This window comes from Hyla sarda, chromosome 2, assembly GCF_029499605.1.
Source record: "Hyla sarda isolate aHylSar1 chromosome 2, aHylSar1.hap1, whole genome shotgun sequence".
Classification (NCBI taxonomy): domain Eukaryota; kingdom Metazoa; phylum Chordata; class Amphibia; order Anura; family Hylidae; genus Hyla; species Hyla sarda.
The window spans coordinates 249,789,832-249,811,793 of NC_079190.1; the positions used below are offsets into that span (position 1 = coordinate 249,789,832).

General features: G+C 39.8%; 1 protein-coding gene across 10 annotated transcripts in view; it reads left to right on the forward strand.

Moving 5' to 3' along the window:
- The window catches only part of LOC130355976 (myotubularin-related protein 9-like), a 134,930-nt gene that overhangs the window by 107,150 nt on the left and 5,818 nt on the right, over positions 1 to 21,962 (forward strand). For 9 of the 10 annotated variants that reach the window (XM_056556923.1, XM_056556924.1, XM_056556928.1 and 6 more), the window contains 6 exons: positions 2,478 to 2,603; positions 2,895 to 3,068; positions 17,032 to 17,249; positions 17,613 to 17,774; positions 17,879 to 18,020; positions 18,130 to 18,350. In XM_056556923.1, coding sequence (XP_056412898.1) covers positions 2,478 to 2,603; positions 2,895 to 3,068; positions 17,032 to 17,249; positions 17,613 to 17,774; positions 17,879 to 18,020; positions 18,130 to 18,350 — 1,043 coding nt within the window. The remainder of the gene's footprint in view (positions 1 to 2,477; positions 2,604 to 2,894; positions 3,069 to 17,031; positions 17,250 to 17,612; positions 17,775 to 17,878; positions 18,021 to 18,129; positions 18,351 to 21,962) is intronic. The other variant, XM_056556921.1, reaches the window with a different exon arrangement.

Consider the following 21,962-nt stretch of genomic DNA (forward strand, 5'->3'; position numbering starts at 1 on the left):
TTCCCTTAATTTTTTTGAACAGTTTATATGGTCACACTGCAATCTGGATAATAAGTTTTAGTTGGATTAAAATGCACAAGGAACTGATAGGTTTCTAGGATAGTTGTTTGGAGACTTGTGACAAGCACATGAAAACAGTAAGGAAATCTGTGTCCATAATTGGGGAGTTTCCTACCATTGGTGACGGAAAAAAGAAATTTAGGTAAGGACAGGAGGCAAACATTATGCTATATTCTTTCCTTTACTACTTCAAACAGCAAACAAAGAGTTAAATATAGTTACTAGGAAAATGATGTAAATTAGGTACAGTCAAGAACCAATCATAGTATAGTCCAGTATTAATATCCCATAACTGCCTCTTTTCTTTGATGAAGCAGCAGAGATAGCTGGAAACCATAAGACAAAACACTGACATCTCTAACATAGATAATTAGACTTGAACTGAAGTTGGCAAGGAAACATAGAAAACAATTCTGGAAACACGAATACGTTCCGTGAAAGAGAACCAACATTGATATGGACTGGAGATCCAATTACACTATAAAAGGAACAGAAAAAATAATAATAGAAGGGTTGGGAAAGGGTGGGATAATGTTCGCCTACTGTCCTTAATGAAATCTATATTTTCCATTACCAAGGGTAGGAGAATCCCCAATTTTATTACAGGACGGAGGCTTCACATTATGCTTGTTCAAAGCTTATAAAACATTCAATGAAACATATAATAAATTCATGAAAAGTAAGAACATTCTAAAATAAAACCATAGAAACATGTGGGTTAGGTCTAAAATAAAAAGTTTTAAAGGTAGACTCATTAGCAGCCTTTAAAATATCTGCTAAGGATCCTCCCGCTTGATTAATTTTAGTAGACATTGCACTTCTCATGGAATGAGCTCCAAATAGAGAAATATCAATGCCAGCAAGAGCCATGGTTTGTCTAAAGTAAGGGATGAGACTGGTAGATGAGGTTTGCAGAACAAAATAATTATTGAGAAGATAAACTATGTACCCCCGGAGAACTACACGGAATGCGGTAATATGAATAGTTCCTTCTATATGTCACTCTGCTACCTGCCATCCTTGAGAAAGCCACATATGGTGGCGAAACATGTAGGATGGTAGCAGGGTATTGATTTTAATTACACCAGTATCCACCAACAGAATCAAAGCAATAAGAGGCTTTGCACACTGCAGGTGCAATTGCCTTATAGTGAAATAAATACAAATTGCTATCAGTCAGCATTAGTTAGTGCTGTATATCCTCCCTAAGCTAGTTTAATAAGAACAGCGATACAATATAGGGTTGGATAGTAGTATAAGATGGTGGAACTAGTTGTGGTTTTAATTATTAATTTCCTGGGTTAATTATAAGAAAACCGATTAAAAGTTAAGTTTTATTAGAGCAGGGAATAAGAGGGATTTGGTGTCTCATGGGCACACTGTTGTCTAGTAGTTTAAATACCCTCCCCTTCTCTAGGGGCAAAATTCTTGTTATTGAAATCTGAGGATCTGAGGATTACCAACGGATTTTGGGTCGCACTGTACAGCCCAGTGTCAGAAAGCTGGGTTTGCGTCCGAGATCTTGGGTCTACCTACCAGCAAGACAATGACCCCAAACATACGTCAAAAAGCACCCAGAAATGGATGGCAACAAAGTGCTGGTGAGTTCTGAAGTGGCCAGCAATGAGTCCAGAACTAAATCCCATTGAACACCTGTGGAGAGAACTTAAAATTGCTGTTGGGGAAAGGTGCCCTTCCAATAAGAGAGACCTGGAGCAGTTTGCAAAGGAAGAGGGATCCAACATTCCGGCTGAGAGGTGTAAGAAGCTTATTGATGGTTATAGGAAGCGACTGATTTCAGTTATTTTTTCCAAAGGGTGTGCAACCAAATATTAAGTTAAGGGTGCCAATAACTTTGTCCAGAACATTTTTGGAGTTTGGTGTGACATTATGTCCAATTTGCTTTTTTTCCTCCCTTTTTTGGTTTAGTTCCAGTACACACAAAGGGAATAAATATGTGTTACTGCAATCCTTTTCTGTGAGAAATACTTAATTTTCTTGAAAAATGTCAGGGGTGCCAATATTGACAGGCATGACTGTGTATATATATATATATATATATATATATATATATATATACTCAGAGACAAATTATAAGATACTTATCTGCGCTGGAGCAGCTATGAAAAGAGGGAGTGGTCCTGGCAGTTATGGCCTATTAATACTGGAATATACTATCATTGGTTTTTGACTGTACCTAATTTACATAATGTTCCTATTAACTGTATTTAACTCTTTGTTTGCTGCTTGAAGTAGTAAAGGAAAGAATTTAGCATAATGTGAAGCCTCCGTCCTGTAATAAAATCATAATTTCAATGGGATAAAATTGGCAGGTGGAGGTGTTGTCAGAGGAAAACAGAGGTTGGCAGATGGAGAATACTGTAATAATAATTAAAATACTCTGATTTTATCTACAGGCCCTCTCCTCACTGGAGAACATTTCTCTTCGCTACCCATTTTTCTACAGACCAGCAGGGTGCAAGTTAGGAAAAGGATGGCCACGACATACCATGGAAAATTTTTATCATAATCTTAAAGCTGAGGTGACTGCATTCTACATTAGAGAGGACCTACCAGCAGCTTGTTTTTAATATGTACATGAGGCTCAAGTGCCAGGGGGGGAGCATTCCTAAAGGCAAGAGCCCAAAGTTAGCCCATCTCTTTTTATTCAACAGGGAGGGTAAGCATAACCCCGGGCTCTTGCTGAGGAATGCCCTCCTGGGCACTTGATCCTTATTAAGACATTAAAATAGGCTGCTGGCAGCTCCACTTTAAAGTCTACTACAAATTTTAACTGTAATGTTTTAAACAGTGTTTAATTTGTGTCTTCTCAGACAGATGCTTGGAGGCTAAGTGATGTGAATAATAACTTTAAGGTTTGCCCCAGTTATCCAGAGAAGGTTATCGTACCTGTATCATGTTCTGATACCACTCTGAAGAGAGCTGCAGCTTTCAGGCAAGGCCGCAGATTCCCTGTATTGAGTTACTACCATCCAAGGAACAAAATGGTAAGTTATGGGAGACATTGTATCAGCTTTTTGCATAATCAAGGCTTTACTGACAGTGAACCCTGGATTTTGTTGTGTCTTTCATTAGCTTCAGCATGCTGTTTCTTTTTTACATACTAATATTTAATCTTATTGAATGGGATTTTGCAAAAACAAAATATTGTAGTAGTTTATGAGCTAAGCATGCTATACAGCAGTTTTCCCCATCCTGCAAACTGAATTTGTTCTAGGGAATAGGATAGCCACCCAGCAATACCAATACCATTATACAATGACTGAATAACACTGCCATACCAGAACAGAACAATACCGCCATACCATGACTGCATAACACTAACATACCAGAACAGAACAATACCGCCATACCATGACTGAATAACACTGCCATACCAGAACAGAACAATACCGCCATACCATGACTGAATAACACTGCCATACCAGAACAGAACAATACCGCCATACAATGACTGAATAACACTGCCATACCAGAACAGAACAATACCGCCATACAATGACTGAATAACACTGCCATACCAGAACAGAACAATACCGCCATACCATGACTGAATAACACTGCCATACCAGAACAGAACAATACTGCCATACAATGACTGCATAACACTAACATACCAGAACAGAACAATACTGCCATACAATGACTGCATAGCACTAACATACCAGAACAGAACATTACCGCCATACCATGACTGAATAACACTGCCATACCAGAACAGAACAATACAGCCATACCATAAATTAATAACAATGACATACTAAGACAGAACAATACCTCCATACTGTGACTGAATAACACTACCAGAACAGAACAGATCATTACCGCCATACCGTGACTGAATAACAACGCCATACCAGAACAGAACAATACTGCCATACCATGACTGAATAACACCGCCATATCTGGCGGGAGGTTTAGAAGGTGTGCGGCATGGCCACGGGGATCAGATCAGCTAAGATGGCAGACCAGAGAAGTAGATCACACTGAACAGTAACACTGAACAGAACTATGCAAATGCATAGCACTGATCAGTCTGTACAATCTAAAGATTGCAATATATAGTCCCCTGTGGGGACTATAAAAGTCTTTTCCTGTTTAAAAAAAAAGGGTCTATTCACCTGGCAGAATTTCTGCATGCATATTCCGCCTCAAATTAAAGGGGTATTCCAGGATTTTTTTTTATTTGACTATGCTAAAGGGGCTGTAAAGTTAGTGTAGTTCAAAACATAGTGTCTGTACCTGTGTGTGATGGTTTTCTCACAATTCTTATGTGATTTTCACCCCAATATTTATTTTTAACAGCATACAAAATGACTGTTGTCTCAGATTTTTCCCAGGCTGCAATGCAGCCGAGACCTGACTCACTAGTCAGCTGATGACAGAGAGCCTGTCTGCTTCAATGGGTGGAGGGATCGCTTGGTGGGAGAGAGATCTGCAACTAATGCAACAGCTGTAGGCACCCTGATTGAAAACCACAGGTCTTTTGAATGGATGCAGCTCATTTATGTTTCAATGGGTGGGGTGGCTGATGTGTGGGAGGGAGGAAATGGAATTATGGGATATGTAGTCAAAAAAAGAAAACTGAAACAGGAAATACCAGTTCACAAAAAGCTAGCCACAGTATTATGGTAATCTCACAACATAGCCATTTAGCCCCAAGACAAGTTCAGATCCTTCCTAAGCATGTCCATTACTGCCTGCCAGGTACATACTAAAATCACCTTATGGTGGATAACCCCTTTAAATCCCAATAGACTTATATGGCATTCGGCACTCCCATTCACATTTTTTTTGCCAGCGGATTTCGTACGGACTCTGCACAGAATCCGCACAAGCCAGAAACCCCCCAAATGAATGCAAAAGCGGAATTGGTGCGGATGTGCAGAAAGTCTGCACCGTGTGAATAGACCCTAAAAAATTTAAATAAATCAACATATTTGGTATTGCCGATCTATGTCAAATCTATAAAACCATTGGCCCTCATTTACTATTGCAAACCCGACAAATTTTGCCAAGTTGTGCGCCAGATTCAGAATTTTCACCAGAATTGAAAAAAACCCTACTAACTCTCCATTTTACTGAGAAAACCTGAAAAAGGGGCGTAGATGTTGGGGAAAGGGGGTGTGGTCACAGAAAAGGGGCATTTTCCCAACATTTCACAAAAACCCAACATACCTACTAAGGTTTCCACAGAAAATTTGGTGGATTTGAGGAAAATCCTACAGATCAGAGCATGTGTAAAAAATGTAGGGAAACCTTAGTAAATACTGTGGAAAAAAATTGTAGGAAATTAAAACCCACAAAGAAATCTACACTCCAATCTTAGTAAATCAGGGCCATTATGTCAATGATCCCGTACGGCGAACAGCGTAAACGTAAAAAAAAACATCAAAGTCTCTAAAAATGTGATATTTAATCACATCATATATCAGAATTTTTTTTTTAATTAAAAGTAATCAAAAAAGTGATTAAAAAAGTTATAAAGGGCCAAAGAGGACAATTTTTAATATACTAATAAAGTTTGACTTCTTATAAAAGTAGAGCAATATTAGAAAAACTATATAAATTGGGTATCATTTAAATTGCATTGATCTACAGAATAAAGAGAACCTATCATTTTAACCATAAAGTGCACTGCTTAAAAACGAAACCCCTCAAAAGTAGCAAAACTGTGTTTTTCTTCCCATCCCCCCCAATAATACTTTTTTGGTTTTGCCATACATTTTATGGTAAATTGGTACGATTGGTAACACAAAAAAAGGCACATCTGCAGCAGGTCTAGTACATAATGCTTGCTGCATTCTTGCCACATTGGCCCATAGTTTATAAGGGGCCGGATAAGTGTACAGGACGTGATGTTTATTTTAGTATTTAGTGTACAGGGCGTGATGTTTATTTTAGTATTATTAGCATGGAGTTTTATCAGATTACTTAAAATTCGCAAGTTCATTTAACTAAAAAATTCTGATAATAACATTTTACAAAAACTATATTAAAAAAAGTGGGCAGGGCAATGCATTTTGGGTTCCGGTTTTCGGCCAAGCACAGCCTAAATTTTCCGTTTCAGCCCAAAATTTCCCTTTCAGTACATCCGTACAATATAGTTAAAATTCATTTAACTTGTTTGTATGATAGATAACTGTTCATCTAGACCTTGGCTCCTGTTCTCATTGAAGTCCTACTTCTTGGTTTCACTGGAAGCCTGCGGAGTTGTCTGCTTCTAAGCTTTGCAAGATCATGAAACCAAGGATAACATGAGTTAGCATCTTATGAGATGAAACTATTAGGAATTTAAAATATGGGTTGGTGGGGTGGTTGCAGTTGCTGGGTGGCTGTCCTATTCCCTAGAACAAATAAAGTTCGTAAGTCATAGATTCCTGCAAACTGTGTTTTGCTTTACAGAAGGCAGCCACCCAGCAACCCTGGTAGAGGCTCTCGTAAACTGTGTACATTGAGAATCTAAAGGCCATCAGTAATGTTTAATAAAGGTTTTATTGGATATCTTATTCCTTTCCGGGACCATCAGTTCTAGATATTTTTGCATTGTCCTGACCAGGCATAAGGTTTGGTCATCTTGTTCTTCTAATAGATCAAATTCTATGGGGTTATTATCCGTGTTGACTGCCTTTGTATTTCCTTTAGGCTAAGTTTCCACTTTTTTTCTGGCAGTTTTTGGAATACTGCCACTGCCTAAGCCAGAAATGTATTCATAAGGAATAGGACATATAAAGGAAGGGCTTACACTTCTCCTCCCTTATGGATCCACTTCTGACTTTAGCTAAAAAATTGCAGGGGCAGTATTCCAAAAACTCCCAGAAAAAAAACCAAGTGGAAACTTAGCCTTAAAGGGGTACTCTAGTGGAAATTTTTTTTTTTTATCAACTGGTGCCAGAAAGTTACACAGATTTGGAAATTACTTTTATTTAAACATCTTAATCCTTCCAGTACTTATTAGATGCTTTATTCTCCACAGGAAGTTGTTTTTCTTTCTGGAATTCTTTTCTGTCTGACCACAGTGCTCTCTGCCGATACCTCTATCCATGTCTGGAACTGTCAAGAGTGGGAGCACATCTCCATACCAAACCTCTCCTGTTCTGGACAGTTCCTGACATGGACAGAGGTGTCAGCAGAGAGTACTGTGGTCAGATTGAAAAGAACTCCAGAAAGAAAAGAATTTCCTCTGTAGTATTCAGCAGCTGATAAGTACTGGAAGGATAAAGATTTTTAAATAGAAGTAATTTACAAATCTGTTTAACTTTCTGGCACCAGTTGATTTAAAAAAATGTTTTCCACCTGAGTACCCCTTTAAGGATTAAATAGAATCCTTTATGAGTAGAAGAAAGGCAAGGTCCAGTTACAGTATATGTAATAACGGTAAAACTAACGTCAATAGACATGGCTTTATATCTGTCATTCTAAGGCTAGGTTTCCACAGGTTTTTTTCTGGTGGGTTTTCAAAAACTGCCACCGCAGTTTATGAGCCAAAGTCAGGAGTGGATCCATGAGGAAGGAGAAGTATAAGTCCTTCTTTTATATTTCCCATTCCTTTTTAATGCACTTCTGCAGTGGCAGTTTTTGAAAAACCTCCAGAAAACAAACCTGTGTGGAAACCTAGCCCTGAGGACAGATCTATATCCCATGTAGATGTGTACCTACAGACAACAGGCCTGACCATCACTGCTCCCTTGAGTAAACTAGGACTATGGCCCTCATTTACTATTCTAAACCCGACTTGTTTTGTCGTTTTGGCGCATCTTTGTCTGTGACATGCCGCAGACATCGTGCGCCAGTCTGCGACACGATGCAACATTTTTTCCCGACGGACCCGATGTGGATTCTCCCAAACCCGAAAAAGGGGCGTAACCCGACATTTCTGAGCTTTCCCACATATTTATAAAGGTTTCCAACCCGAATTTGTTGAATTGTTGTGGTTTTTTCCCCGGCAACTCAGAGGAGTTGGAAACCAAAACCAACAAAACCCACGTGCGACAAACAGGATGCGACATAATAATAAATACCAGGGGGAAAAAAGCAGTTGGGTAAGAAAGCAAGATAGACTTGCAACCCGATTTTCTAAGTAAAGGAGGGCCTATGTTGGTTATTTCCTCCTTCTATATTTTCATTAATGACGGGGGAGCGAAGACATATAGATTGTAGAGATCCTTCCTTGGGATTTACTCTCCAAGCATTTAGAGACCATTTTCTTGCCACAAACTTCTGTGTCTGTTCCATTGCTTCTAAAGCAAATAAGTCTATTTTCCTCTGGACGAATCTCTGATTAATCACTGAATAGGGCCCAAGCCCAAAATTCCAATGCTTCAAGGCACAACTTTTTGACCTTGTGCCTCCAATTTTGTTTACTTACACAACTGATGTCGATTTACAACAGCTAGCTGCTGGGAATTCAGCCTCTTGACTGGATTCTGGCATGCTAATTTGGCTGTTTGGATGTTTTGAAAAAGCTCCCTACCCAAAAAGGAATGCGTCCATCATACTAATGTTTATTTTTAACAGCATACAAAATATCATCTCAGGTTTTCCCATGTTGCAATGCAGCCCGAGACATTACATCACTAGTCAGGTGTCCAAAGGAGCCTGTCTGCTTCAATGGGTGGAGCGACAGCTGGGTGGAAAGGAGGTCATTCTGCAGGGAATTGTAGTTTTGCAACAGCTGGAGGCCCCCTGGTTAGAAAACACTGGTCTATGGATTACAGCACAGCATGGTAGGGAGTTTAGGTGTGCTTCAATGGATGGGGTAGCTGATGTGACCTCACACTTATAAACAAGGTATCACAGGACTTGTAGTTAGAGGGAGGGAACTCGAACAGGAAATAGCAATTTCACAAAAAGATAGCAGCAATGTTACGGTGGACTCAGAACACAGCCATGGATCCTTTGTAAGCATGTCCATTACTGTCTGGCACAGTGTTTCCCAACCAGGGTGCCTCCAGGTGTTGCAAAACCACAACTCCCAGAATGCATGGACAACAAATGGCTGTCAAGGCATGCTGGGAGTTGTAGTTTTGCAACATCTGGAGGCACCCTGGTTGGGAAACTCTGGTCTAGCAGGTAAGTACTAAAATCACCTTTTGGTGGATAACCACTTTAAAGGGGTACTCTGGTGGAAAACATTTTTCTTTTTTTTAAATCAACTGGTGCCAGAAAGTTAAACATAATTGTTCTATTTAAAAATCGTAATCCTTCCAGTACTTATCAGCTGCTGTATGCTCCAGAGGAAGGGACAGAGGTGTCAGCAGAGAGCACTGTGGTTAGACAGAAAATAAATTCAAAAAGAAAAGAACTATCTCTGGAGCATACAGCAACTCATAAGTACTGGAAGGATTACGATTTTTAAATAGAAGTAATTTACAAATCTGTTTAATTTTCTAGCACCAGTTGATAAAAAAAAATTGTTTTCCACTCGAGTACCCCTTTAACCCCTTAAGGACTCATGACGTACCGGTATGTCATGAGTCTGCTCCCGATCTATAACGCAGGGCCACAGGGACCCATGGCTAATAGCACGCGGGCTATTAACCCTTTAGACACAGCGTTCAAAGTTGAATGCCGAGGTTAAAGTGAAAGTGAAAGCATGCAGATTAGCTCAGGGAGCTGTTCGGGATAGCCACAGTGAAATCGAGGCATCCCGAACAGCTTAAATTACAGCCGGAGGGTCCCTTCCTGCCTCCTCGCTGTCCGATCGCCGAATGACTGCTCAGTGCCTGAGATCCAGGCATGAACAGTCAAGCGGCAGAATCATTGATCACTGGTTTCCTATGAGAAACCAGTGATCAGTGATAAAGATCAGTGTGTGCAGTGTTATGGGTCCCTATGGGACCTATAACACTGTGAAAAAAAGTGAATAAAGATCATTTAACCCCTTCCCTATTAAAAGTTTGAATCACCCCCCTTTTCCAATAAAAAAAAACACAGTGTAAATAAAAAAATAAATAAACATACGTGGTATCGCCGCGTGCGGAAATGTCCGAATTATAAAAATATATATCGTTAATTAAACCGCTTGGTAAATGGCGTGCGCGCAAAAAAATTCCAAAGTCCAAAATAGTGCATTTTTGGTCAGTTTTTATATAAAGAAAAAATGAATGAAAAGCGATAAGTCCTATCATGGTCCTAAATGGTACCGCTAAAAACTTCAGATCACGGTGCAAAAAAATTAGCCCTCATACCGCCCCATACGCAGAAAAATAAAAAAGTTATAGGGGTCAGAAGAGGACAATTTTAAACGTATAAATTTTCCTGCATGTAGTTTTAATTTTTACCGAAAAATGTACTGTGGAGAAACAGAAGCCCCCAAAATTTACAAAATGGCGTGGTTTTTTTTTTTCATTTTGTCTCACAATGATTTTTTTTCAGTTTCGCCATAGATTTTTGGGTAAAATGACTGAAGTTATTACAAAATAGAATTGGTGGCGCAAAAAATAAGCCAGCATATGGATTTTTAGGTAAAATGTAAAGAGTTATGATGGGTAAGGAGGAAAAAACGAAAATGCAAAAACGGAAAAACACTGAGTCCTTAACCCCTTAAGGACCAAGCCCATTTTGGCTTTAAGGACCAGAGCATTTTTTGCACATCTGACCACTGTCACTTTAAACATTAATAACTCTGGGATGCTTTTATCTATCATTCTGATTCCGAGATTGTTTTTTCGTGACATATTCTACTTTAACACAGTAGTAAATTTTTGTGGTAACTTACATCCTTTCTTGGTGAAAAATCCCCAAATTTTATGAAAATTTAGCATTTTTCTAACTTTGAAGCTTTCTGCTTGTAAGGAAAATGTATATTACAAATAAAAAAATTTTTTGATTCACATATACAATATGTCTACTTTATGTTGGCATAATAAAATTGATGAGTTTTTACTTTTGGAAGACATCAGAGGGTTTTTGGGGGGGCATGTCACCTTTGGGAAGCCCCTAGGGTGTCAAAACAGCAAAAAAAAAAAAAAAAAAACACATGGCATACCATTTTGGAAACTAGACCCCTTGGGGACTGTAACATGGGGTAAAGTGAGCCTTAATACCACACAGGTGATTCATGAGTTTTGCAAAATGCTTGTTTTCCCCAAAATTTTACATTTAAAAAAAAATAACATACCACCCAAAATTTGAAGCCCAATTTCTCCCGATTCAGAAAACACGCCATATGGGGGTGAAAAGTGCTCTGCTGGCGTACTACAAGTCTCAGAAGAGGCGTAGTCACATTTGGCTTTTTGGAAGCAAATTTCGCTCTGGGGGCATGCCGCATTTAGGAAGCCCCTATGGTGCCAGGACAGCAAAAAAAAAAAACACATGGCATATTTTGGAAACTAGACCCCTCAGGGAACGTAACAAGGGGTTAAGTGAACCTCACAGGTGTTTTACGACTTTTGCATATGTAAAAAAAAAAAAAAATGTTTTTACCTAAAATGCTTGTTTTTTCAAAAATTTTACATTTTTAAAAAGGGTAAAAGCAGAAAATAGCCCCCAAAATTTGTAACACAATTTCTCCCGAGTACGGCGATACCCCATATGTGACCCAAAGTGAGAGCGCCATGCACATTTGAGGCCTAAATTGGGGACTTGCATAGGGGTGGACATAGGGTTATTCTACGCCAGTGATTCCCAAACAGGGTGCCTCCAGCTGTTGTAAAACTCCCAGCATGCCTGGACAGTCAGTGGCTGTCTGGCAATACTGGGAGTAGTTGTTTTGCAACAGCTGGAGGCTCCGTTTTGGAAACAGTGGCGTACCAGACGTTTTTCATTTTTATTGGGGAGGGGGGCTGTGTAGGGGTGTGTGTATATGTAGTGTTTTTTTACTTTTTATTTTATTTTGTGTTAGTGTAGTGTAGTGTTTTTAGGGTACAGTCGCACGGGCGGGGGTTGACAGTAGTTTCTCGCTGGCAGTTTGAGCTGCGGCAGAAAATTTGCTGCAGCTCAAACTTGCAGCCGGATACTTACTGTAAACCTCCGCCCATGTGAGTTGCAAAACTACAACTCCCAGCATGCGCTGACAGACTGTACATGCTGAGTTTTAGTTTTGCAACAGCTGTAGGCACACTGGTTATGTATCACTGAGTTTGTGACTTAACTCAGTGTTTCACAACCAGTGTGCCTCCAGCTGTTGCAAAACTACAACTCCCAGCATGTACGGTGCATGCTGGGAGTTGTAGTTTGCAACAGGTGGAGGCACACCGGTCGTGAAACACTGAGTTTGATAAAAAAAAAACTGAGTTTCACAACCAATGTGCCTTCAGCTGTTTCAAAACTACAACTCTCAGCAGTCACCGGCAGCCAATGGGCATGCTGGGAGTTATAGTTATGCAACCAGCAGATGCACCACTACAACTCTCAGCATGCACTTTAGCTGTTTGTGCAAGCTGGGGGTTGTAGTTATACAACAGCTGAAGGTACACTTTTCCATAGAAAAAATGTGCCTCCAGCTGTTGCAAAACTATAAGTCCCAGCATGCCCATAAGGGAATGCTTGGAGTTGTGGTGGTCTGCCTCCTGCTGTTGCATAACTACAACCTGAAGAGGTTAAGGTTGCTCTTTTTAATATGAGAATTTCTCCTACTAGACTCTTTAGCTCCTCCTACTTGTCTGGTGGCATGTTTAAATGAAATTTTAAACTCTGAAAAATAAAATAAATAATCTGATTGGTTGCTATCGGCAACTGGTCAACTTTTTTCCTTCACAGGTTTTGATAAATCTCCCCCTCTGGGTCTATGTAAAGTTCCCCAAACACCATTGTGTTCAAAGGTTGAAGTACTGACTTTTTTGTGTTTAGAATAAAACCTGTCTGTTCCAGGAGGGATAAAACCATCTCTTGCTGGAACAGTAGTCGTTCTCTGTCTTTGTGAAAGATTAGAATGTCGTATAGTATACCGGACATAAATGTTTTATGTTCTAAGAAAGACTATCACTGCTTTTAATACCCTTGTATGGTGTAAGGAGCTATAAAAAGGCCAAATACCACTACGTTCCAATGGTAATGTTGACCCTTCCAATGAAATTGGAGTAGACATCTGTGTTTGGGAGTTATAGAGAGATGCAATCATTTTTCCAAACTTTAGCTCTGAACCTAGCCTGAACTTTTTGGTTTTAGAAACTTGTTGAGAGCTTTTACATGTAGGTTTGGTATCACGGATCCATTCTGTTTTAGAATCAGACATTTATCCTTTGGATTTGCTCTTGAAATATTGTCTTCTTGTAATGCTTAGGTCAGAATTTGTTCTAATATTGATGTGAAGCCTGTTGCTCCATAGTTTGATTTTCTGTTTTGTCCCTAGTTATAGTCACAGGTCTGTCCCTTGAAGTTTTTGAACAAACCCTCTGTTCGAAAAGCCTTCCTAAATTGGGCAGGTCTCTTGGGTTTAAAGAAGGATTTACGTACCTTCCTTTTATTCCCTGTGTGAACTTAGGCCCAAAGGGATTTGACTTCTCAACATTTGGAAACTCAAGGCACTTAGGGGCTAAGTCGGACATACCCGCAACAGTCAACCAATTTGTTCTTCTTCTGTTGGTGATATAATTAAAGGGGTATTCCAGGAAAAAACTTATATATATATATATATATATATATATATATATATATATATGTATCAACTGGCTCCAGAAAGTTAAACAGATTTGTAAATTACTTCTATAAAAAAAAATCATAATCCTTCCAATATTTATCAGCTGCTGAAGTTGAGTTGTTCTTTTCTGTCTGGCAACAGTGCTCTCTGCTGACATCTCTGCTTGTCTCGGGAACTGCACAGAATAGAAGAGGTTTGCTATGGGGATTTGCTTCTACTCTGGACAGTTCCTGAGACAGGTGTCATCAGAGAGCACTTAGAAAAAGAACAACTCAACTTCAGCAGCTCATAAGTACTGAAATGATTAAGATTTTTTTAATAGAAGTAATTTACAAATCTGTTTGACTTTCTGGAGCCAGTTGATATAAGAAAAAAATTTTTTTCCTGAATAAAAGTTTGATATAAGAAAAAGTTTTTTTTCCTGAATAAAAGTTTGTCCTCTAATTTGAATTCCTCCACTTGCTGCCTTAAAGGGGTATTCCAAGATTTTTTTTTTATTTGACTTTGCTACAGGGGCTGTAAAGTTAGTGTAGTTCATAATATAGTGTCTGTACCTGTGTGTGACGGTAGTCTCACATTTCTTCTGTGATTATCGCCCCCAATATTTATTTTTAACAGCAGATAAAATGACTCATGTCTCAGGATTTCCCAGGTTGCAGTGCGTCAAGACCTGACATCACTAGTCAGGTGATCAGAGGGTGTCTGTCCTGCTTCAATTTTGCAAAAGCTTTAGGTCCCCTGGTTATAAAACACTGTGTTTCAATGGATGGGATGGCTGATGTGTGGGAGGAAGGAAAGGGTCCTCAAACTTTCAAGCCTGGAACTGTGGGATGTGTCGTTTAGAGTGCAAAATCCAACAGGAAATACCCAGTTCTGGCAGGTAAGTACTAAAATCACCTTATGGTGGATAACCCCTTTAAGCAATGCCACCTGAAACGCTAATAGGATTTGTGCATTATTACTAGCCCTACTGCCCTTGTGTTCTGCCTCCACTAGCATAAATAATAGAGGACCTGCTGTGTCTGCTATCTTCTAAACTAAATATTCCTCATTGTGCCTGTAATAGAGAGTAAGGCAGCATCTATGTCTGGCACTATGAATGCATTAATATCAGGAATGTCAATATAATTCTCCAACAAGTCCTTCTCTTTGACTAATGTTGTTCTAAACACCAACTCGGCAAAATCCCCCGTCTGAGGCGGCCACTAAAGCCTATCTTTGTGAAAAGATCTTTTTTAGGGGGTGCCCTGCCAGCAAGCCCCACTCTCAAGCTCACTATGGCGACCACTCTCAGACGAGGTGGTTGATCTTGTGCGGTGGCCCAGTACAGAAGGTGCCCTTCTGTACCCCGCCAGTCCTATCGGACACACACTCCTCAGAATTCTCTTCACCTTATCAAGTTATGTATGGGTTAATACAATGTGGTATAATGTATTAATATGTTATTGTGCCTTTAAATCTCTGTTAATAAGGACCTTGGTTGTCAAGGAGAGGAATGCAAGGTGAACAGGTGACTTATCTGGCCAATGGGATCTTTAAATTGCTACCAGACCTAGCTGGTAAAAGCTACCCTGGTCAGTCGTAGCTGAGGTACAGCTTGAGTGAGGACCTGAGGAGTCTGTGTGATCCAGAAGGAGGCCTGAGGCCTAATCCAGCCAGCACGCTTCTACTTAACCCCTTCACCTGTAGTGAAAGTCAAAGCTGCAAGGTAGGACCTAAACCAGTGGGAATTCTCGTCAAGTCCAGTCCAAGTCAAGTCTGTTAATAAGCATCTTCCTCAAGGAGTGTCACTGTAATAACTCAGCCCTCAAATCAGGGTTTGACTTTGAATTAAACTTATTTGTGTTGCCTCCTCCTCTTAGTTGCTGTGACCCTTTAGAAGAGGAGGAGTGTGGAGACGCTGTGGCTGGAATGAGCTTTCTCTGAGAGGAAAGCCCCACAGAAGTGGACCCCACAATAGGAAAAGCATCCTCTTACATTCAACTGCTACAGAGTTCAGCAGCAGTCATTTCTATTCTGACGGAGCTATTGAAGCACCCATGGGCTGTTGCTAGGAGGCTGCCTCCCGTCAGCTGTTGCTAGGTGGCTGCCTACCGTAAACACACAGTCTCATTACCTATCCTTGGGGATTCATTTGGTAAATGCATTTAATAAATGTATGATTATTTCTTATGTTCTGCCACCTAGTGGCAACTATAAAAATAATTTAAAAAAAATATGGGCCAAAGACTTTCTAAGACTCTATAGAGAGTTCTGACAGATATAAAGCCAAATAAAACTGATCAGAGCTGAAAGGGCACAATGTGCAACAGCCCCTGGACACCAGCATTCCAAACCTCATTTCACCCCAAACATTTCATCTCTATGACACTTTTTATTGGACTTGGCAGATACACTTTAAGCATTTATATTCATCTGTGTGTTTTTAAAGTGTATTCTAACATAAAACTGAAGGTCTGTCCACTATGGCCCTCATAAACGGACACTCAAATCACAACTCAATATGGAGCACTACCACTTCAGTGTCTATTGTGCTGCTGGAGATAGTGGAGTGCTGTCCTCAGCTATCTTTGGTAGCCCAGCACCATAGATGAGTGAAAGAGTGGCACACATACACAACTTGCAGCTCTTTTCTAAGGTATTCTGCAATCAGTTATCCCCTATACACAGTATATAAAGTTGGAATGCCCCTATAAAGCATTACTGGCACCTTAAAAAGCTTATGGTATGTCACAAACATGTCAGAAATTTTGACCAGTCAGAAAATTTGGGTATTCAGACCCCCACTAATCGCTAGATAGAGCTGGCATAAATTGGATGGTTGAGCATCTCACTTTCTTGCCCACTGCTCTCCCCATCTTGATGCAGGACTTGAGTTTTTTTGTAAAGCTATGGAGCGGCTTATCCCAGCTCCATCTAGCAATCAGTGGGGGTCTGAACACCCAGACCCTGACCAATCAAAATTTTTACAGTAAATTGTAAAAGAGCTTTAAATCATAAAAGAATCATACATTATATCAAAACATATAAGCAAAACTGTGAAGATACGCAATTGCAAGGACACCAAATTAACACTATTTTTGGTATAAAATTACTGTAGTAGTATACAAAGTAAGGGAAAATTCACATAGGATACAAATGCTGTGGATTTTACCAGAAAATTTCAGTTGCAGAAATACCGTAGTGGACAAGTGGATGAGATTAAAATAAATGTCATCCATATACTGCATACATTTTCTGCATAGAAATTGAAATATGGATTGACACACACATATATATATATATATATATTATTTTTTGCTCTGACCGATGCATAGTATGTGCTACTTACTCTTTTTCTTATTGTGTAAACCCTCAATTTGCCTCAGGTCTTGTTACGATCCTCTCAGCCTCTGGTTGGTCCTAACCACCACTGTTGTGAAGATGATGAGATGTTGCTTGATGCTGCACTGATGGGACAATGGCGTGGATTTATAATTGATACCCGCACCGAACAGGAAGCTAAGCAAGCAAGAAGTGCAGGGGGTGGCACAGAAAACAAGAACAGGTATCCTAAATGGAGTGTGTTCCATCGTCCATTAGAGAGGTGTGTATAACAGAAGTAGTTATGAAGTCTTTTTACTTAATGGGGTTGTCCAGCATTTTTCGCAAAAACTCCTATCCTGCTGGTGATGGAAAAAAAACGGAAAAAAAAAACATATACTTACCTAGTACCAGTTCCCTTGCAGCTCCCTTACAGCTCCAATCATCTGTCTACTTCCTGCTTCTAAGACAAGTACTCAGTGCAGGATGAAGTCCAAATGTGAGTTGCAAAGGACAAGCTGGGATCTGGGGCTAGATAAGTAGAGGCTTTTTTTTTCCCAACCCCAGCAGCATCTAAATTCTGCAAAATGCCAGATAACCCCTTTTAGGAGTGTGCACTATAGGTAACCAATCTCTATGTTTTTAGAGGACAGGCCCTACAAAGCAGCCTGACACGCGTGGTTGGTGCCTGCTATGAGACCTATCTGGGAAGAAATCATTGGCTCAGCAAATTACAAGCTTCACAATGGCTGTCTCATATCAAAGAAGCTCTGAGTACAGCAGGACTAGCTGCTGAATGCATTGAGAGGTATAGTGAAAACAAGCATGAATCATTTATAGGGTTTAGAACAAAAAGTTTATAGGTTTAGGTAAAAGTGACATTTATAATGCATATATTATCTTTATGTGCAGGGAAGGTACTTGTGTACTTGTACACGGGGAAGAAGGGACTAACAATACATTGCTAGTGACATCCTTGGCACAACTTATTTTGTCCCCTGATTGCCGGACAGTGGTTGGCTTCCAGGACCTTATTGAACGTGAATGGCTACAGGTAGAACCCACAAGGCTAGTTTATACATACTATAGATATGTAGTGCTAATGGAGAATGGCATATGAAATTTGGTAATTGCTCATGTTTGTTTAATTCGTGATTTCACAGGCTGGTCATCCTTTTCAAGTACGCTGTGCTCGATCGGGCTGGGCGCACGGTCGTTTTCAACAAGAATCACCTAACTTTCTCCTTTTCTTGGACTGTTGCTGGCAGCTTACACGACAGTTTCCTATGGCAATGGAGTTTAATGAGAAATTTTTATGTACACTTGCAACTCACGCCTACAGCTCAGAGTATGGCACCTTCTTATGCAACAGTGAAAAGGAAAGGCAAGTCATGTGCATATTACTAGATTATTTTTAACATTGATTATATATTCAGCAAAAGTAAAATTTTGCTGCATTTATACAGGAAGCCACACCACTACCCCACCATAAAGAAATGGGGAACCTAATGTAAGAAATAGCAAATATACAATTGTATTCTGTATAGACAATGCCCAGTAAACAAAATACATTGGCAGCTTAAACCTCACTTGTGCCGAAGTTTGCTACAATGTATCAGTATGGAGTAGAGGCTATTTAGGTCACAGGGCAGTGCCATAGACTTGTTACAATTATACCCACTTCTGTTCTTTGTGTAGGACTAGCTATTTACAGGTTTACATCCTCTTAACATAAAACAAAAGTGTTCTCATTCAATGACAAAAATGGTAATACATACAAGTGCTATTATGTGCACAAGAAATAAAACAATGACAATACAGAAAAAAAAAACAGGCAATGGTACATAAGAGTTTGGAGAAAGAGAGGAGTGAAGGAGGGGAGAGCCTTGCCAGCTCGATGATGCACATAGTAGTACTAGAGCTAGAAAAGCTGAAAGCAGTGAACTAGTTCCACCATAAAAGGCTCGCGCCCACAAGCACATATGGAAAAAAAAAAAAAAAAAAAAACTGTGAAAGCGAAGTCTCTAGATAGCTAACGAAATATCCTTGAATTGTGGGGAAGAGCTCCAGAGTTCCCATCTTTTAGTGAAGGAGTGAAACCTGCCGGAGCCTATGGCAATAACTTATTCATAGAAGTAGTGTTCAATTTAGCTATTACTGAATCAATAGACGGAACGATTGCAGCAGGTCGATTCTATAGGGCTGTTAAATACTGTGTGGACTGACTACAAGCCTTCCAATAGGACTGAATGAGGGGACAGGTCCATAGTATACAGTAAAGAGCGCCTTTCTGATTACAGCTATGCCAACATAGACCTGACGCACCTGGGTATTCCTTTGCAATTTTCTCAGGTGTGAAGTACATATGAGGATCGGCTTGAACACTGATTTAACATGGGAGGAGCATTAAAATGCCCTGTGTATATATTTAAAAGCACATTGACCGTCAGCAATAGCAATGTTACAGCTGACGTCTCTCTCTCAAAGACGTAGAGGGTAGTTTTTTGGGGGAAATTATCAGACTTTAACAAGTCCTGTCACCTTGAAGGAAAGATAGCATAGTGTCAGTTCCAAGTGAACTTGGGTGGAGGTTCTGGATAAAGTATAGAACCTGGAGAAACTTCTAAAAATCCTTAAGGTGGAACTCCATGACTCATGTGCAAGGCCTCAAAGGATTTTAAACCCTGATCGTCAGAGATGTTTAATATGGGAGATACCCAGGAGGTACCAAGAATATTGATCTACATCAGGTATTAAAGCTTGCAGTAACAATACTGGCAGGTCCTTCATGTTTGGCCTTTCCAGCTTCTCCAGATTAGACATGTAATACAGCCAGGCCTTGTAAGAAGTGTGTACTATTGGGTTTGTAAAGGACTGTTTCAAGATGTTCCAAAAAGGAAGGAAAAGCAGGTCATGTAAGGAGTATGGGGTAGAACAACAGTTTTCAAGCTGGATTCATGTGACTTCTAAGTTATTGTGCCACCAACTTTTTAGAGAAGCTACTAATGTGGAAATGTATTAACATTTTATGTCAGGTTGTCCTAGGCCCCCAGCTAGTTTGTATTTGGAGAGCATCTGAGCAGATATTCTAGGTTTTCTGTTCGCCCAAACAAAATGTGAAACAATACATTGCACTATTTTTTTTTTTTTAGAGAGACTGCCCAGAAGGGCAATAATAGTGAGGGTCCTAAAGGAATACAGGATCTTAGGAAGTAAAAACATTTTAAAAGGTGCCTACTCTACCAATTAAAGAAATTTCAGCTTTGGATAATTGGCTTCAAGCAAGATGGATCCTAAAAGGGGTTCAAAGTCTGTATGAAATAAGGAGGAATTTGGGTAAGACAGTTGGACACCCAGATATTGTATGCTACCACTATGCCAGTCAACAGGATCTTTGTATCATAATACGGCTACATCTTGAGGGGAAATATTTAAAGGCAACACCTGTGTCTTGGAGCTGTTAAAATGGTAGTAAGTCAGCTGTCCAAAGTTTTCAAGACGTTCCAAAACTGCGGATGGGGACATGTCTGATGTAGGGAGTGTGAGGATAACATCATCCGCATATAAGGAAATGACTAGAGATGAGCGAACTTACAGTAAATTTGATTCGTCACAAACTTCTCGGCTCGGCAGTTGATGGCTTATCCTGCATAAATTAGTTCAGCTTTCAGGTGCTCCGGTGGGCTGGAAAAGGTGACTACAGTCCTAGGAAAGAGTCTCCTAGGACTGTATCCACCTTTTCCAGCCCACGGGAGCACCTGAAAGCTGAACTTATTTATGCAGGATAAATCATCAACTGCCAAGCCGAGAAGTTCGTGACAAATCGAATTTACTGTAAGTTCGCTCATCTCTAGAAATGACATGTTGCCCGAGGCCTATCGGGATCCCTGTAATTCTAGTATCTAAATGGATAGCCTAGAGGTTCTATGGACAGAATGTAGATCAGGGAGGATAGGGGACAGCCCTGTCTGGACCCATTAGTGATATTAAAGGGGAACTCTGGTGGAAACAAGTGTAAAAAAATTTTTTTTAGTCAACTGGTGCCAGAAAGTGAAACAGATTTGTAAATTACTTTTAATTAAAAATCTTAATCCTTCCAGTACTTATTAGCTGCTATATACTACAGAGAAAATTGAGCTGTTCTCTCCAGTCTGACAAGAGTGCTCTCTATTGACACCTCTGTCCGTGTCAGGAACTGTCCAAATTAGAAGCATATCCCCATAGAAAACCTCTCCTGCTCTGGACAGTTCCTGACACCTCTGTCTGTGTCAGCAGAGAGCACTGTGGTCAGACTGGAAAGAACTTCACAAATTTCTCTGTAGTATATCTGTAGTATACAGCAGCTGATAAGTACTGGAAGGATTAAGATTTTTAAATAGAAGTAATTTACAAATCTGTTTAACTTTCTGGCACCAGTTGATTTGAAAACCTTTGTTTTCCACCGGAGTTCCCCTTAAATATCTCTAGACAATGAGCCATTGGTCAGGACACGGGCAGGAATACAATGATCTCACTGCAGATAAATTATTCCCCGAGAAGCTCAGTGTTTTTAGGACTGACAAAGCGTAAGACCATCAGAGGCGGTCAAATGCCTTCTCGGCATCCAATGAGAGTACCAAGGCAGGAGTGGCAGACCGTTCGATATGGAAGCACAGTATTATTAGAAAGTTGTATAACGTCATTTATATACCAATTAAAGTAGCATTCCAAGCTAAATTTCTACCTAATTGGTAATGTACCATAGGGAAATCCAACTACTGTTAAAATGCATTACAGGTTTTAAAACAGCAATAAATAAATAAATATCCAAAGTGGAAACTACAAAAAGAACAAAAATAAAGTCCAGACTGACAGTGGTGTAAATTAGCAATCAATACCAGTAACTCCTGACCAACAACCCAGCCTCAATGATGATCTGTGGTCTCAACAAATAATATATCCACTTTACTAAAGAACACACTCCGTTCACGGAATGTACAGATTCCAAAATTTTAAG